The sequence below is a fragment of the Schistocerca gregaria genome, chromosome 7 (genome assembly GCF_023897955.1).
Source record: "Schistocerca gregaria isolate iqSchGreg1 chromosome 7, iqSchGreg1.2, whole genome shotgun sequence".
In the NCBI taxonomy this organism is placed as follows: domain Eukaryota; kingdom Metazoa; phylum Arthropoda; class Insecta; order Orthoptera; family Acrididae; genus Schistocerca; species Schistocerca gregaria.
In genome coordinates this window covers 437,737,966-437,757,745 of record NC_064926.1, presented here as the reverse complement: position 1 = coordinate 437,757,745, position 19,780 = coordinate 437,737,966, and the positions used below count along the sequence as shown (strand labels likewise).

Here is a 19,780-nt window from a genome sequence, read left to right as displayed (position 1 = left end):
ACTTCCTGCCGCTACTGTTCAATATATTCATCGAAGAAGCAATGACAGAAGTAGAAGAAGGATTCAGGAGTGGGATAAAAATTCATGATGAAAGGATGTCAGTGATAAGATCCGCTGTTGGCATTGCTATCTTCAGTGAAAGTGAGTAAGAGCTGCAGGTCTTTGTGAATGAAATGAACTGTAGCGACACAAATTACACTCCTGGAAATTGAAATAAGAACACCGTGAATTCATTGTCCCAGGAAGGGGAAACTTTATTGACACATTCCTGGGGTCAGATACATCACATGATCACACTGACAGAACCACAGGCACATAGACACAGGCAACAGAGCATGCACAATGTCGGCACTAGTACAGTGTATATCCACCTTTCGCAGCAATGCAGGCTGCTATTCTCCCATGGAGACGATCGTAGAGATGCTGGATGTAGTCCTGTGGAACGGCTTGCCATGCCATTTCTACCTGTGGCGCCTCAGTTGGACCAGCGTTCGTGCTGGACGTGCAGACCGCGTGAGACGACGCTTCATCCAGTCCCAAACATGCTCAATGGGGGACACATCCGGAGATCTTGCTGGCCAGGGTAGTTGACTTACACCTTCTAGAGCACGTTGGGTGGCACGGCATACATGCGGACTTGCATTGTCCTGTTGGAACAGCAAGTTCCCTTGCCGGTCTAGGAATGGTAGAACGATGGGTTCGATGACGGTTTGAATGTACCGTGCACTATTCAGTGTCCCCTCGACGATCACCAAAGGTGTACGGCCAGTGTAGGAGATCGCTCCCCACACCATGATGCCGGGTGTTGGCCCTGTGTGCCTCGGTCGTATGCAGTCCTGATTGTGGCGCTCACCTGCACGGCGCCAAACACGCATACGACCATCATTGGCACCAAGGCAGAAGCGACTCTCATCGCTGAAGACGACACGTCTCCATTCATCCCTCCATTCACGCCTGTCGCGACACCACTGGAGGCGGGCTTCACGATGTTGGGGCGTGAGCGGAAGACTGCCTAACGGTGTGCGGGACCTTAGCCCAGCTTCATGGAGACGGTTGCGAATGGTCCTCGCCGATACCTCAGGAGCAACAGTGTCCCTAATTTGCTGGGAAGTGGCGGTGCGGTCCCCTACGGCACTGCGTAGGATCCTACGGTCTTGGCGTGCATCCGTGCGTCGCTGCGGTCCGGTCCCAGGTCGACGGGCACGTGCACCTTCCGCCGACCACTGGCGACAACATCGATGTACTGTGGAGACCTCACGCCCCATGTGTTGAGCAATTCGGCGGTACGTCCACCCGGCTTCCCGCATGCCCACTATACGCCCTCGCTCAAAGTCCGTCAACTGCACATACGGTTCACGTCCATGCTGTCGCGGCATGCTACCAGTGTTAAAGACTGCGATGGAGCTCCGTATGCCACGGCAAACTGGCTGACACTGACGGCGGCGGTGCACAAATGCTGCGTAGCTAGCGCCATTCGACGGCCAACACCGCGGTTCCTGGTGTGTCCGCTGTGCCGTGCGTGTGATCATTGCTTGTACAGCCCTCTCGCAGTGTCCGGAGCAAGTATGGTGGGTCTGACACACCGGTGTCATGTGTTCTTCTTTCCATTTCCAGGAGTGTATTTACTGTGCATGACTGTTTAACATTGAGACACCTTCTACTAGTTCAGTAAATCGCGCGAGCGGGTCAGTTCGGGATGTCAGGCGGTTACCTGCTGATTTGACAAGTACTGACACAAATGTGGCGAGCAGTTATCACAAAGCCTGGCACAGCAGGGGGACCAGAGTAACGACCTGATTACGTCACGTCTGAGCCATGCTCCTGTTATGGCTTGTGTGACAGAGACCGATGACTTAGCGAAACAAGCACGTACTAAGCCCGTATAAATAATTCTCACTTCTAGGCAGAGGGTCTGCAGTCTACCAGCCACCAGCTCCGATGGGGCCCTGCGATAGTCCACGAGTATACAAGTGTGAGTCTACACGGATCAGTAAGTCTCCACCTAAGGACTCTTCCGCTGCTAGATGTGGCCCAGCTACTCGTCTTACGGACCTCCAACTGTTGGGCCACATGAAGGCCTACCACAACCGCTGCTGTCCTCTTACCGTGGAGGTCTACCGTTCGGACTTGGGCCTGTGCAGCCATTCAGCATCATCGCAGGTTTGGCTGCCTGTCTCTGCTCGTGATGGCGGACACTGCTGCCGTTTTATCCAGCTGGGTCCAAGGCGCCATATGCCCCCTCATGTGCTGCCAGATAGTCTTTTGTCTGAATTGCGAGCTCCGCTCGCTGCAGCGGGCAGTATCCTTGCAGAATCGCAGCCGTCGTGCCGTCGTCACCAGCTGCTTCACTTCCTCGCATGCTGTGGCGAGCTTACATTTTGGAGGCGATGACTTCTTCGGGTATCATCGAGATTGTCGTAGTTAACGAATAAATAAACTAACGTTTTAACAATTAGGTTTTCATGACGATTTGTCGGACGACCACCACTCATCCACTCACCGCCACGGACACGAGAATACACGGTAGGAGTCATGCACCAGCGGGCTGTGATCTGTGACGTCACTGTGAACCCTCTCGCCACATCGCAGCCCACTGAAGCTTATAGGCACAAGGCCCCTTAACGTTTAACTCATAGGCAGGTATGAATGTAATCTAGATTTTCAAGGTTTTAGTTGTTATTATTAGGCTATTTTTTTCTATTGTCGGTTAAATGCTAGTTCAAACGTTCAAATGTGTGTGAATTCCTTAGGGACCAAACTGCTGAGGTCATCGGTCCCTAGAGTTACACACTACTTAAACTAACTTACGCTAAGGACAACACATACACCCATGTCCGAGGGAGGAATCGAACCTCCGGCGGGAGGGGCAGCGCAATTCGTGACATGGTGCCCCTAACCACGCGGCCATTCCGCGCGACTAAATGCTAATAAAAAGCTTCTAAACTACATATTTTTCAATTTTTATTCATCACTTTGAGTTTTCAAAACACTAAGTTTCAAGTAAATGAAACCTGGTGGAACACTAAATTACCTGAGTCAATTTTTGATAGTAACTTCACTAGTAAGAGGATATTTCAATGCATCTCTGACAAAAGATAACGTTTTTTACGGTAGGCAGCAACGCAGCCTTTGCAACATCCTTAGATGACCAGTTAATACACCGTCCTTTCATAACCACTTGTTCGTCACAGTCAGAGAAAGAACCCTGTATCACCTTTTGAACAAGTATTTCATGACAATTTCAGTAAATTAGCGCTACCTCGAGAGAGGCGATCCTGTAAAGCTGAATTATTTTGCCTAACGTCTTTTATTTCTGTTTCCATAATTTATAATTGGCTTAGGGACGCATTGCCGCATTCACAGCAGTGTTCGTTGTTAAGGTTAACGTATTATCTAGTAGCAATTTTTTCATTAACTGGAAGTACATTTACCTGTATAATATCTTCTACTTCTTTGCGGTAGCTTCGTTTTGGTTCACAAATATTTCTGTCATTATTAGGCTCATAACTACGACCTAAATCACCACCGGAGGACTGTAGATTTAGAGTTGGAACAGCATTAGTTTACAGCTTGCTTTTAGAAGGAACATCCAACAGTTCAAATTTCAAATTGCTTTCATAGTCCGAAACAGTAGAATGTATTGAGCTGACACGAGAGATTACAACTAAAAACTAGAGATGGGTCGTTCGCGAACTAACGGGTCCAAAGCATTTATCCATTTTACAAGCATTTATCCATTTTCGTTTCGTCTTATTATTTTTAGTAGACATATGAAGCTAAGTTGCTGACTTACTTAACTTTCTGCAGTATTTTTCAATTACACTCTTACTCTAGAAAATTCCTCAATATTCTGATAATTTCAGCATAACTTTAAACGCAATCGCTAGTCACTAACAAAAATTTCTACTGACGTAAATAACCTTCCTTTCGCCCATAACCGCAGTTATAACACAATACGTTTTATATGAATGCGTGGTGTCTGTTATTTCTGACATGTCCAAAAGAACAGAACCCACACAGAATCTGCAGCTATTGTACATTGGATGTAAATTGGAGATGGAGGGGAGAGAAATGAAAGGAAAGAGAGTTATTACTGATGTCAGTGGCGAAAAATGAAAATGTGTTCTGGAACAGGATTCGAACTCGTGATCTCATTCTCACTAGGCAGGTGCATTAACCACTGCGCAGCTGTGCTGATTGTCTTGGTACGCCTCATGGCCGACCCACATTCCAACTGAGCGCCACTGTCTGCAGTCCGTGTCCATTTCCTGCATGCCGGCTACTCTGAGATCCCCGCAGAAGGTTGGACGTACTTGTGCATCCGCAATGAAAAAGGTGGATCTATTGTCCATCTAGGCGAATCAATTATATAAATGCATGGTGTCTGTTTGGTGTCTCTTCTTTTGGACATTCCCAAAAAACTTGTTTTTTGGGTACCAAAATCGAGCCGTACATTCCGAGACGACTATGGCCATAATTTTTACGATATATTCCCAAGACTCCGATGACGAATAAATTTGAAAATTTTCTTGATATCTTTATCCAATTCCGAGACACAGAGGATCAAAGTTACGCTGCTTGTGCACGTAGAATACGTACGTAAAAACCGTTGTGAATCAGAAACGTAGTTCATTTAGTGACATAGCACGGAGAAATATCCATTATCATAAGGATTCTGAGAACCCAATGTTGCGCTACAGAAGTGCTTGCAAAATTTTTGTGCACATAAAATCCGGTCTGAGGTTTACAATTTTGTGTTATTTCAGTTTCACGTAAGTAAACTGTTAAAATTGTGTTGGCCCCCTTGAATATCTTCTCATGTGGGTGACGTGACATGCTGTGGGAGGGAAAAGTATGGAACTAGTGGAAAAATGGTCCTATCGGAGCACAAAGAAAGGCGAATGTACTCCTGTTTAAAAGATTCTGAGTCACGAGTGGAGTACAAGTTACCTTATTCTACCTTCCTCAGCATCTTTAAAAATATTCCCAAAAATTTTGACATGGGAATATATTAGCTCTTTTTAATGCTGAGGGAGAAAGAGACAATGGCAATGGCAATGAGACGGAAAAATAGTAAATACTGGTAGTGGTTGTGTATAAAAGAGCAGAGGAGACAATGGCAATGTGAGAGAAGTGGCATGTTATACACACTACTGGCCATTAAAACTGCTACACCACGAACATGACGTGCTACAGACGCCAAATTTAACCGACAGGAAGAAGATGCTGAGATATGCAAATGATTAGCTTTTCAGAGCATTCACACAAGTTTGGCGCCGGTGGCAACACCTACAACATGCTGAAATGAGGAAAGTTTCCAACCGATTTCTCATACACAAACAGCAGTTGACCGGCGTTGCCTGGTGAAACGTTGTTGTGATGCCTCGTGTAAGGAGGAGAAATGCGTACCATCACGTTTGCGAGATTGACAAAGGTCGGATTGTAGCCCACCGCGATTGCGGGTTATCATATCGCGACATTGCTGCCCGCGTTGGTCGAGATCCAATGACTGCTAGCAGAAAATGGAATCGGTGAGTTCAGGAGCGTAATATGGAACGCCGTCCTGGATCCCGACGGCCTCGTATCGCCAGCAGTCGAGATGACAGGCATCTTATCCGGATGGCTGTAACGGATCGTGCAGCGACGTCTCGATCCCTGAGTCAACAGATGGGGGCGTTTGCAAGACAACAACCATCTGCACGAACAGTTCGATGACGATTGCAGCAGCAGGGACTGTCAGCTCGGAGACCATGGCTGCGTTTACCCTTGACGCTGCATCACAGACAGGAGCGCCTGCGATGGTATACTCAACGACGAACCTGGGTGCACGAATTTCAAAACGTCATTTTTTCGGATGAATCCATGTTCTGTTTACAGCATCATGATGGTGGCATCCCTGTTTGGTGACATCGCGGGGAACGCACATTGGAAGCGTGTATTCGTCATCGCCATACTGGCGTGATGGTACGGGGCGCCATTGGTTACACGCCTCGGTCACCTCTTGTTCGCATTGACTGCACTTTGAACAGTGGACGTTAAAATTTAGATGTGTTACGACCCGTGGCTCTGCCCTTCATCCCATCCCTGCGAAACCCTACATTTCAGCAGGATAATGCACGACAGCATGTTGCAGGTCCTGTATGGGCCTTTCTGGATACAGAAAATGTTCGACTGCTGCTCTGGCCAGCACATTCTCCAGATTTCTCAACAACTGAAAAAGTCTGGTCAATGGTGGACGAGCAACTGGCTCGTCACAATACGCTAGTCACTACTCTTGATGAACTGTGCTATCGTACTGAAGCTGCATGGGCAGCTGTACCTCTACACGCCATCCAAGCTGTGTTTGACTCAATGCCCAGGCGTATCAAGGTGGTTGTTGTGGGTACTGATTTCTCTGGATCTATGCACCCAAATTGCGTGAAAATGTAATCACATGTCAGTTCTAGTATAATATATTGTCCAATGAATACCCGTTTATCATTTACATTTCTTCTCTGTGTAGCAATTTTAATGGCCAGTAGTGTAGTTGACAATGACGGAATCGTGCTAGGAAAAGACTGAACGAGGCAGCGGAAGGGGATTGGTGGAAGGAATAAAGAGGAAGAGAAAGTGTAAGTGGGTGAGAGCCAGTGATAATGGGAGACAGTGTATATTATAATGACAACGAGGAAGAGAGGGACAGTGGCAGTGAGAAGAGACAGGAGAAGTGGGAAGGAAAGAATAGGATAGTAGCAGTAAGAGAGTGCAAGAGGAAGACAGTGACAGTGAGGGGAGACTATGGTAGTAGGACAGAACGAAGGGGATTGTGACTGTGCACAGGAGGCAATGACAGAGAGGCAGAAAGAGACAATGACGACGATTTGGTCTGAACGAGTGAGTGAGGAAGGACAACTGGGAGTGGATGGTTATGAGTGGCTTTCAGCGTTGGAATAGTGGGTGTGAGCGAATTACAATTAGGGGAACTTGTGGATGTTTGAGGTGAGCTGCACGTTAAAAAGAGCGCAAGTAATTACGCGTGCCAAAATTTTCAATAAAATTTGTAGGGGTGCTGTCAGATTCTTTTAAATAAATATGAACATATTCGCAATTTTTGTGTTACGATAGGAGCATTTTTGCGTTAGAAAGTTGTGGAAGGAATTTGACTGCAACTTGCACGTCGTTCGTGTGATCAAAGGCACTCTCGCAGAATATTTGCGGAGTGCAAAATGCAAACTTGGCGAATTTACAGTTCTCTTCTACACTACTGGCTACACGAAGAAGAAATGCAGGTGATATTCTTTGGACAAATATATTATACTAGAACTGACATGTGATTGCATATTCACGCAATTTGGGTGCATAGATCCTGAGAAATCAGTACCCAGAACAACCACCTCCGGCCGTAATAACAACCTTGATTCGCCTGGGCATTGAGTCGAACAGAGCTTGGATGGCGTGTACAGGTACAACTGCCCATATAACTTCAACACGATACCACAGTTCATCAAGAGTAGTGATTGGCGTATTGTGACGAGCCAGTTGCTCGGCCACCATTGACCAGACGTTTTCATTTGGTGAGAGATCTGGAGAATGTGCTGGCCAGGGCAGCAGTCGAACATTTTCTGTACCCAGAAAGGCCCTTGCATGACCTGCAACGTGCGGCCGTGCATTATACAGCTGAAATGCAAGGTTTTGCAGGGATCGAATGAAGAGTAGAGCCACGGGTCGTAACACATCTGAAATGTAACGTCCACTGTTCAAAGTGCAGTCAATGGGAACAAGAGGTGACCGAGACGTGTAACCAATAGCACCCCATACCATCACGCCGGGTGATACACCAGTATGGCGATGACGAATACACGCTTCCAATTTGCGTTAACCACGATGCCGCCAAACACGGGTGCGACCATCATGATGCTGTAAACAGAACATGGATTTATCCGAAAAAATGACCATTTGCCATTCGTGCACCCAGGTTCCTCGTCGAATACACCATCGCAGGCTCTCCTGTCTGTGATGCAGAGTCAAGGGTATCCGCAGCCATGGTCCCCGAGCTGATAGTCCATGCTGCTGCAAACGTCGTCGAACTGTTCGTGCAGATGGTTGTTGTCTTGCAAACGTCCCCATCTGTTGACTCAGGGATCGAGGAGTGGCTGCAGGATCCGTTACAGCCATGCGGATAAGATGCCTGTCATCTCGATTGCTGGTGATACGAGACCGTTGGGATCCAGCACGGCGTTCCGTATTACCCTCCTTAACTCACCGATTCCATATTCTGCTAACAGTCATTGGAACTCGACCAACGCGAGCAGCAATGTCGCGATACGATAAAACGCTATCGCGATAGGCTACAAGCCGACCTTTATCAAAGTCGGAAACGTGATGGTACGCATTTCTCCTCCTTACACGAGGCATCGCAACAACGTTTCACCAGGCAACGCCGGTCAACAGCAGTTTGTGTATGAGAAATCGGTTGGAAACTTTCCTCATGTCAGCACGTTGTAGGTGTCGCCACCGATGCCAACATTGTGTGAATGCCCTGAAAAGCTTATCATCTGCATATCACATCATCTTCTGCCTGTGGGTTAAATATCGCGTCTGTAGCACGTCATGTTCGTGGTGTAGCAATTTTAATGGCCAGTAATGTATGTAATACTTTTGAAAAATTAGAGCTTTGAAAGCGAAGGAAACATTTGTAGTTGTTCAAATGGTTCTGAGCACTATGGGACTTAACATCTGGGGTCATCAGTCCCCTTTTATAGTTGTCCTGTACGTGTTACGGTAGGTGTCAATCTCTGCCAAGCACCTCATAGTGGTTTGCCACGTCTAGCTTCAGATGCAGATGTAGGGGAGAGATTGAGGTGCACTTTGTTGAAGGGAGTATTCCGACACTGGAACGGTAGGAACGTGTTCAGCGGAGTGAAGTAGTTCCCCCAGGGAGCAGGCGCGGTGCGGTGGCTGCTGCGGTGAGCGGCGGCCGGGCGCGCCTCCCAGAAGCGCGCAGACCGCGACGGCCTGCCCTCCGCCCCGTCCTTGCGGTGCACGCCGCTGCAGCTGCCGCTGCCCACGCAGGCCGGCCGCGTCTGTCCGCGTTATTAACGTCCCTGCCGCCGGTATGTACGGCGTGGCCTTGCGCACGCTGCAGCCGGCTTTCATCGCCACACAAAGCACTGCCGGGAGCCGGACGACAAGCCGTGCATTCCTTTCGTTATCATTAAAGCTGTGGGAATGTACAGCTAATTCCCCTCTTTGAGACCTGTCTGTAGCACAGAGATGCCAGTATGGAAATTATCCGAACTGAACGAAAGGACCGGGGAACGACTTCTAACAAGGGGACCACACACCAGTCCCACTTTGCTTGTATCTTATCCATAATGGTTGTAGCTGACCTCCGCGAATGCTCCTTTACAGAGTGTAGAATAATAATCTCCACTGGTCACAACAGAAGCTGATTTTAACTAACACACGACTGATTTCAGGATTCTGCCCATCTACAGGTGGTTTACATTCATGTACGTGTTTCCATATTCAGTGTTGGAGGTCACTATTTAAATAAAAAACAAATAATGTAACAATCACTAAATAGACACAAATGTAACATTTGGCAGTGGCTAAGCGAGACGTGTTGTAAAATATTATGCTGCTTACATTTAGCTAGCGCATCGTTTTCGTATTACATTTATCACGTGTTTGCTACAAAAATAGTTTTTACATGTTGACTGTACATTATTCACCATCCTAATTATTGGTGCCTCTATATCATTTCCTCGATGATGTAATGGCACTTTCCATGTTAGTAAATCAAGTAGCACATGAACTCACAGTATCCGATGTGTTTACATTGGAAAACATAGGTTTTTCTGATCAACAAGCTTAGGCCAAAGAAGTACAGAGATGCTACACATGAAGATAGATAAGAGACATTATAAATTATGAAAATGAAATTGTTACATAACTGTTAAACAGCGCTGTTATATAATATATATATAATGGTAGTTCCACAATCTTCTGATAAACCTTCCGGGATGTAAGGTCGTGGTCCATGCAACTCTTCAGCTCCTAACGTTTCGTCCATATCTGCACTGGACACCTTCAGAGGAGAAACACCCCTCTGAAGATGTCCAGCGCTGCTCTGGACGAAACTTTAGGAGCTGAAGAGTTTCATCGACCACGACCTTACATCCCGGAAGGTTTACCAGAAGATATGTCATTCGGTCGTGAAAGCCTTCATACTATAGTTCCACAATCATGTAGCAGTTTCATTTTCATAATTTGTAATGTGGTGTGTATGTGTATGTGTAACATCTCTGTACTTGTTTGACCTAAGCTCTTTGGCCATAAGCCATGTTTTCCCATGAAAACACATCGGACGTTATGAGTTCATGTGCTACTGGCGTTACCAGTATCTAAAGAGCCACTTCGTTATCAAAGGCATGATATGCAGTCACCAATAATTAGCATGGTGACTAATATACAGTTAACGTCTAAAACACGAAATATTTTTGTAAATAAATGAGGTAAACATTATGTGAAAACGATATGGGTACACCAGATATACGTAAGGACAACAATATTTTCCAATATATGTCGTTTAGCCACTTCCAAATGTTTCATTTCTGTCTATTTAGTCATCATCATATTATTTGTTTTTGATATAAACGGTGATCTCCAACCCTGAGTATGGAAACATGTACATGAAAGTAAACCACCTGAAGAAGGGCACAAGCCCAAAACCGGTCGTTTGTTAAGTAAAATCACCTGTTTTAACTCGTAGTGGTTATTATTCTACACCCTAGCTTGCGACATTTTTATTTTATTATATTTGTCGTACATGAAATTCGTAACTCAGATATCAATTCGCTTAAGCTGTTTGATGCAAAAAAAAAAAAAAAATTGTGGAGAAAAATCGACTTTGAAATTATCTGTGGATCTTTAGTACTGTAAAGAAATGTTAATTTCTCGGCAGGCATCGCACTCAGCGGCTGATGTTCGTCTGCCGCATGGACAGCTTGGATTCGATTGTGTGCTGATTTAAATCTTTAAACGAAGATGCAAGTTCCATGAGCAACTTCGTGAAGCCCAAAATACATAAAGATGAAGAAAATTAATTTGTAATTTTCTTAGCGTAACAAACATCATAAATAATATTTTACAAAAAATTGGTAACTAAGAATTTATGTTTGCAATGAAAACTGTATTTAGAAACAAGAATATGAGGATTTTTGATAAAAATGACAATTCGATATTTGTTAGTTAGCATATATTTGATGAATTTTGTATTTAAATGACACAAGTAGCCGAATTTAATGAAAAAATAATGACCGAAACAAAACTTGAACCAGCAGTCCAGTGATTACCACTCTCGACCACTACCGTTTTTTCATCTTTATGTACTTTGTACTTCAAGAGAATACTCTCAGAATACGCATCTTTGTTTAAAAATTTAGATCACCCTGGAATCGTACCCACTGAATCTACACAACACGCGAGCATCCTACCACAGAGCCATGCTACCTCTCTAAATACTGCCCTGATTTGGGTTGTTAAAGACTCTAGGAAAACTACAGAGTCGATTTTCTGGAGATTTTTTGATAGTTGCGTAGAATTGTTTTTGACGATTGATATTGAAGCTCTTAAATTACGTACCATAAATGTACAAAATTACAAAATTCGGATTGTCTTGTAAGTAAAGGTCGTTCACTATTTGTTTAAGGTTAGTCTCGTTCCTGTCGCCGTGTCGTTATTTTATGGATGGTCAGTCGTTCCTCATTTCAACCATTGTTCTTCGTTTAGTACGGAGATGCAGATTACATCTTTCATTGAGTTCGATTGTTGTAGCTCAGTTTCAAACCGTTCTCAAAATCACGACTTATTTCTTTGAGTAGACTTTTTAGCATTCTGGGCCAATAATTTATAACTTTTTTTAATCATAAATTAAAATTCGCTGGAGCTCGCTTTTCAGCATGCTCGAGCCATGCTCGAGCAGGGGTGTCCAACATACGGCCTGCAGGCCGAATCTGATCCAAAGCAAGTACCAGTGCGGCCCAAGGAGCGAGCATCTGTCAAAAGATAGGTAAAAAAGTTCAAAAAATTTAAATAAGAAATCCATAAAAATCTGTTTATGTAATTTTGTGATAAAATGAATATTTTAATCTGAATCTCCTGCCACACGATGGTATTCCCCTCGTAGGTCGATCCTTTTTTTTCAGCAGTTATAATTAGTAATGAATAGTGTTAAGGTGTTAAGTACATTGTGTGTAGTCAAAAAAAAATTCGCTTTCTTCCAATACGGCTCATGTAAGCTACAAGATGCTAGACCATGTTTTTGAAAACAACGTGCCGACAATTTCATCTTTAGGTTTCAGGCTCTCATATAATATAATTTTTACCTAAACGCAGTGTTATAGTTTGTTCACTGTACCATTTTTACATGCCAGCGCTTGAGGCGCAGCTGGTAATTAGTGAAGGGATTAAAGGACACTCGAACTACATGAATCACTTTTAATCTCGGTTTTGTTCGCTCCAGATACCAAACATTTTCGTCTGAATATCGAAAATATGTAATTCCACTGGAGTTCGAAGCGTTTACGATTCTTATCCCGATAGTCCAATTTTTAAATTGACAGTACTCTTCTTATATCAATATATACACTTTTATATGCACAATTGTCACGAGATAAAGTTTTTATTAGAAACATATTATAAATTTTCATTTTAAAAAATTTCTGCGTGGGCATTCCTAATTAGGGGTGGGGGGGAGAGGGACAGAGTGGTGGGGGAAGCTGACTTCTAAAGGCCCTACATTGCAGTATATCATCTCTAGTTTCAGAATGTAGCTAATGACCTATTACTAAGATCAAGAACAACACGCCAAGTTCCGTTTGATACAAACTCGTAAATCCAGTATTGGAAAGCTTGTATCTTTTTCATTAAATGACACCGTGAAACTGTATCACATGTGAAGGAAAATTGTACGAATCTAGAATCCCGTTGCCTCCGGTGCTCTAGATCTCATGGAAAACAGAACTAGCTACATTTTACAAAACCGGCGTTTTCGGAATCTATGTTGACATCTGTACAGAGGATTCTCTTCCTCCAAAATTTCATGATAGGTTAAGGTAAAACGTGTTATACAGGACGCTCTAGATAATATTTTGAATTGGAATACATGTCCGGAAACATGTTACATTTGTTTGAAAACTTGTTCAAATGGTTCAAATGGCTGTGAGCACTATGGGACTTAACTTCTGAGGTCGTCAGTCCCCTAGAACTTAGAACTACTTAAACCCAATCAACCTATGGACATCACACACATCCATGTCCGTGGCAGGATTCGAACCTTTGACCGTAGCGGTCGCGCGGTTCTGGACTGTAGCGCCTAGAACCGCTCGGCCACACCGGCCGGCTAAAACTTGTTTGGTAGATTGGTATGCACAAGGTATTCATGGGGGAAGGGGGAGGGGGGGAGTGCATAAATTGGATCCGCTGATATCATTTGACGTCTATCCACCCTCTCTGGCCTTGACTTGTTCTCTTAATGTGGTGCATTACGTCCTCTTCCAATACGTGTGTGCGGCGTCTCCTTGGAGCACCACAGTCCCACCTGCTGACGGTGAAGGTACACCTTCTTCGAAGTCTAAGTAATATTGTAGCGGAAAAGATACGCGATCGATTCAGACGTTGCGGATAACGATCTCGATAAAGGCGACGAGCAGCTCTTCCTTTAACATGAGTTACGCCGTTTCGAAGGATCATGTCGGTGTATTCTGCGAAAGTATACTCAGCCATGTAGCTCTGGCACTCACAGACTCCTGAAATGAGGGTCAGACAAGGTCAGAGAGATAGGATAGACGTCAAAAGACATCAGCCGATCCGACGTAAGCACCCCCCCCCCCCTAGTTGCATACCTATGTAGCAAACATGTATTCAAACCGCTGTAGCACGGAAACTGTACGTTTCCGGACTTGAGTTCCTATTCAAAATATTGTCTACCTAGTCCATCTACAAGTCGCAGAAGTTTGTAAGGTGAATTTTGGAGCACACTGTACAATTTGAAAACGGTTTTTACGACCACGATGTAGGCCTACCACTATGTGCTTCTGTCCAACGAATATATTTGTCAGTTATTAATATCATGGCTTTTGCTGAAGCACTAAATGAAGGTTATACACTACTGGCCATTAAAATTGCTACACCACGAAGAATACGTGCTACAGATGCCAAATTTAACCGTCAGGAAGAAGATGCTGTGATTTGCAAATGATTAGCTTTTTAGAGCATTCACACAAGGATGGCGCCGGTGGCGACACCTACAACGCGCTGACATCAGGAAAGTTTCCAACCGATTTCTGATACACAAACAACTGTTGACCGGCGTTGCCTGGTGAAACTTTGTTGTGCTGCCTCGTGTAAGGAGGAGGAATGCGTACCATCACGTTTCGGACGTTGATAAACATCGGATTGTACCCTATCGCGATTGTGGTTTATCGTATCGCGACATTGCTGCTCGCGTTGGTCGAGATCCAATGACTGTTGGCAGAATATGGAATCGGTGGGTTCAGGAGGGTAATACGGAACACCGTGCTGGATCCCAACGGCCTCGTATCACTAGCAGTCTACATGACAGGCATCTTATCCGCATGGCTGTAACGGATCCTGCAGCCACGTCTCGATTCCTGAGTCAACAACAGACTGGGACGTTTGCAAGACAACAACCATCTGCACGAACGGTTCGACAACGTTTGCAGCAGCATGGACTATCATCTTGGAGACCACGGCTGCAGTTACCCTTGACGCAGCATCACAGACAGGAGCCCCTGCGATGGTGTACTCAACGACGAACCTGGGTGCACGAATGGCAAAACGTCAGTTTTCGGATGAAACCAGATTCTGTTTGGTGACATCGCGGTGAACGCACATTGGAAGCGTGTATTCGTCATCGCCATACTGGCCTATCGCCCGGCATGATGGTATGGGGCGCCATTGGTTACACGTCTCGGTCGACCTCTTGTTCGCATTGACTGCACTTTGAACAGTGGACGTTACATTTCAGATGTGTTACGACCCGTGGCTCTACCCTTCATCGCATCCCTGCGAAACCCTACGTTTCAGCAGGATAATGCACGACCGCATGTTGCAGGCCCTGTACGGGCATTTCTGGATGCAGAAAATGTTTGACTGCTGCCTTGGCCAGCACATTCGCTAGACCTCTCACCAATTGCAAACGTCTCGTCAATGGCGGCCGAGCAACTGGCTCGTGACAATACGCCAGTCAGTACTGTGGTATCCTGTTGAAGCTGCATCGACAGCTGTACCTTTACACGGCATTCAAGCTCTGTTTGACTCAATGCCCAGGCATATCAAGGCCGGTATTACGGCCAGAGGTGGCTGTTCTGGGTACAGATTTCTCAGGATCTGTGCACGCAAATTGCGTGAAAATGTGTCACATGTCAGTTCTAGTATAATTTATTTGTCCAATGAATACCAGTTTATCTTCTGCATTTCTTCTTTGTGTAGCAATTTTAATGGCCAATAGTGTATGTTAGCTGTGTATATCTCACACGAAAATATTCTTTCAGCTCGCTTTTGTGGGGCTTGGCGTAACGAAAAAATTTTGCTAATAAACAGTGGCATTTCCTTGCATTGTAGCATAACACACTGACGGGTGAAGATGAAATTATTGGCGGTGACGGCTGCACAGGCAGGCTACGTGCGCGCCGGGGGCCTGCAGCTGCTGGTGCAGCCCGCGCGCGGCCACAGGGCTCGTCTGGCGGGCGGCCGCCACCTGCACGTCGTGTCGCGCAGGCAGCTCGACGCACACCAGCTGAGGCCGCGCCGCACGTGCGCCACCTCAGGTCAGGAACATTTCTCACAAAGTACGTTCCTTACAGTTAGGGTGTAACGTGTTACTATCTTTACGACGTTGCTCATCGAGCCATATACATTATCTCGTATTTCTAGCTGCTTCTCTCACACAATTAATGATAAAAATTCAGGAATTCAGTGTCGCCAGCAACCCATCCCCTTCCTAATCATTTAGAAAATAACGGAGCTGGATAATTATTAGTTTAATTACTTTAATAATTCAATGACAAGTACGCAAATTTCTTACAAATTGAAAGGCTATTTACAATTTGTACAGAAACCAAATGGCAGTTATAAGAGCCGAGGAACATGAAAGGGAAGCAGTGGTTGGGAAGGGAGTAAGACAGGGTTGTAGCCTCTCCCCGATGTTATGCAATCTGTATATTGAGCAAGCAGTAAAGGAAAGAAAATAAAAATTCGGAGTAGGTGTTAAAATCCAAGTAGAATAAATAAAAACTTTGAGGTTCGCCGATGACATTGTAATTCTGTCAGAGACAACAAAGGACTTGAAAGAGGGTAATGGAATGTAGTCGAATTAAGTCGGGTGATGCTGAGGGAATTAGATTAGGAAGTGAGACACTTAAAGCAGTAAAGGAGTTTTGCTATTTGGGGAGCAAAATAACTGATGATGGTCGAAGTAGAGAGGATATAAAATGTAGACTGTCAATGGCAAGCAAAGCGTTTCTGAAGAAGAGAAATTTGTTAACATCGAGTATAGATTTAAGTGTCAGGAAGTCATTTATGAAAGTATTTGTATGGAGTGTAGCCATGTACGGAAGTGAATCATGGACGATAAATAGTTTGGACGAAAAGAGAAGAAGCTTTCGAAATGTGGTGCTACAGAAGAATGCTGAAGATTAGATGGGTAGATCACATAACTAATGACGAAGTATTTAATAGGATTGGTGAGAAGAGAAGTTTGTGGCACAACTTGACCAGAAGAATGGATCGGTTGGTAGGACATGCTCTGAGGCATCAAGGGATCACCAATTTAGTTTTGGAGGGCAGTGTGGAGGGTAAAAGTAGTAGAGGGAGACCAAGAGATGAATACACTAAGCAGATTCAGAAGGATGTAGGTTGCTGGGAGATGAAGAAGCTTGCGCAGGATAGAGTAGTATGGAGAGCTGCATCAAACCAGTATCAGAACTGAAGACCGCAACAACAACAACAGCCAGATAAATAGCATTCCATGTCCTGCATGAAGCAACTTGATTAAATCAGGATTATTAATCGTAGTAAGGGGGTGAGATCGACACCAAAGAATTTATCTTTCACTTAGAGTATTTATTGTAACTAAATATTTGGTTGCACATCCTAACTACACATAACTGGTGCCCGACTCGAAATATTTAAGTAAGAATTACGTGAGAATGAAACAGAGCACAGTTTAACTACAGCAAGAAGAAACACAGAAGACGGGGGTGGGAGACAATTATACTATTATCGCCTTTGCTTTAATACCATAAAAATATGTAAGTAGGCTGTTTAGGTTTTTATGTTGGTAACGCTACGTAGTGCTCTGTATGAAAATCATTGACTGTGCTGTCTTCAGTCTGTGGCTGGTTAGGATTGTTGTAATATTCGCTATTGTAGTGTTGGGCAGTTGGATGGAACAGCGCATAGCGTTGCGCAGTTGGATGTGAGCCGCCCGCAGTGGTGGATGTGGGGAGTGAGATGGCGGAGTTTTGAGAGCGGATGATCTGTACGTGTGTCCATCAGAGAGAGTAAATTTGTAAGACTGGATGTCATGAACTGATATATATATATATTATGACTTTGAACACTATTAAGGTAAATACATTGTTTGTTCTCTATCAAAATCTTTCATTTGCGAACTATGCCTATCAGTAGTTAGTGACTTCAGTAGTTAGAATCTTTTATTGAGCTGGCAGTATTGGCGCTCGCTGTATTGCAGTAGTTCGAGCAACAAAGGTTTTTGTGAGGTATGTGATTCATAAAAGGTATAGGTTATTGTTAGTCAGGGCCATTCTTTTGTAGGGATTTTTGAAAGTCAGATTGCGTTGTGCTAAAAATATTGTGTGTTAGTTTAGTGTTGATCAGAATAAGTAAAGAGAGAAATGTCTAAGTACGTTCAGGTTTGCTCAGCTGTTTCAAAATTAAATAACGTAATGAGTTTATCAGCACAATCGTTCATAAGCTTTTCTAAGGGGAAGTTTCAAATATCTCAGTGAGATTTGCATTACGATTCTACGCATACACTATTCTGGACAGAGGTTTAACCAATACACAGGGCTGTGCGATAATTATCTAACAAACTAACTGTGTCTGCTGCTTGCAAACGGCCGAACTAGAGTACGTGGAGCATTCCGAATAAAACTGTTGTGCTGATTTGTAGAAAGCGCACGAAAGAACAGATATTCTTCCAGAAATTATAGCTCATTAAGCAAGCAAACTGTTAAAATAAAGACTAGTGCGGTGCCGTGGTGGACCAGAAGGGTAATTGATTACCAAACAAGTGGCACAAAATCGACTCTCAAAGGCAAAAGAAATTTCCGCAAAATATAAAATTAAAAATCATTAAAAAAATAACTCGCTTCACACATAACGAAGTCCTAACTCAACCTGATTCCTATCACCTGAAACCACCCTTAAGAGCTACAAACCGTACTCACCAAGCGTTCACTGAAGAGTGCCGCTTCCTCTTTCGAGATTACCCAGCTCCCCGTGCAGCGGAAGCTACCAGAGGGGTAGCCCTCCGCTACCAACCTCACACACAAAAACAGCCCTCGACTAAGATGGCTAAACCTCTCTCTTCAGGTATTGGAAACCTAAGTTGGTCATCCTATACTCTCCTTCGAACGAGAAGCAACATCGTCTGCTCCCAGCAGACGACGACCAATTCAACGATTCCCACAAAACAAAACCGAAACCCCACATTAAAACACACATATCATAAACCATAGGCCTTATTTCAAAGCTCAGTCTTTCTGGAAGAGTTCATGAATTGAGCTAAAATCAGGTAGTAAAGTGAAAAAGTTGTACCGAATTCGAAAAGCGCCTTATGAAACGACTCCACAGAGACGTTTCAAGGGTGATTCGCTCCCTTAAGTTAGAGGTCAATTCATCTTACTCCCAAGCCGTAAGCTCCGGTTCGATTCCCGCCCGGATCAGAGATTTTCTCCGCTCGGGGACTGGGTGCGTTACGTTGTCCTCGTCATCGACACACAATTCGCCCAGTTTCGTGTCAACTGGAAAGATCTGCAAATCGCCGGCCGAACTTCCTCACGCGGAGGGAGGGGGGAGAGGGGGGGGGGGGCGAAGGCGACTCCTGGCCATCAGTGGCATACGATAATTTCATTTCATTTTTTCAGTTCAGGTTAACAGATAACAGTCTTCAAAGAAGAGGACACTGATAGATTCTTATAAAATTTGCGGGAGTGTTATAGATTACTCGGCATTTACCTCGGTGGCATTGAGATAAATTATTAGGTTTCTGCATTAGTTTATAATGTTTTTGTTTTGCATGTTTATATCCGGTTGCTATGGGTTTATTTATCGATTCGAATTTTTTTATTTATAGTTACTGTTGCTCTTTGAGTTTACATATTGTCATTTTGTCATTTGGAGATAATGAGTGCAGCTGTGGACCCTAGAAAATGGAGTGCCAAGTGGAGAAATCTAAACATTTTCTACGTATTCTTCTGTTTGAGTTCAATATATGGATGACGGCTGTGGAGGCTCTCAGAAAGATTTGCGCCGTTTATGGGAATAATGCCATTGGGCAGAGCACGGAAAGAAAATGGTTTGCGCGTTTCAAGGAGGATTGTATCAACATTAGTGATTCTCGACGTTCAGGAAGTCGTTCGGGGGGTTGATAAAGATCGTTTAAACGCATTACTCCACAATGATCAGAGTCACTCTACTCGAGAGCTGGTAAATGTGACGAACTGCGATCATTGCCACCATCGTACGACAT

At 44.4% G+C, this 19,780-nt stretch overlaps 1 protein-coding gene across 1 annotated transcript in view; it reads left to right on the top strand.

Annotated features, from left to right (window-relative positions):
• The window catches only part of LOC126282418 (A disintegrin and metalloproteinase with thrombospondin motifs 7-like), a 488,845-nt gene that overhangs the window by 41,344 nt on the left and 427,721 nt on the right, over positions 1 to 19,780 (top strand). The window contains exon 3 of the mRNA XM_049982076.1: positions 15,680 to 15,854. Within this exon, the coding sequence (XP_049838033.1) occupies positions 15,680 to 15,854 (175 nt within the window). The remainder of the gene's footprint in view (positions 1 to 15,679; positions 15,855 to 19,780) is intronic.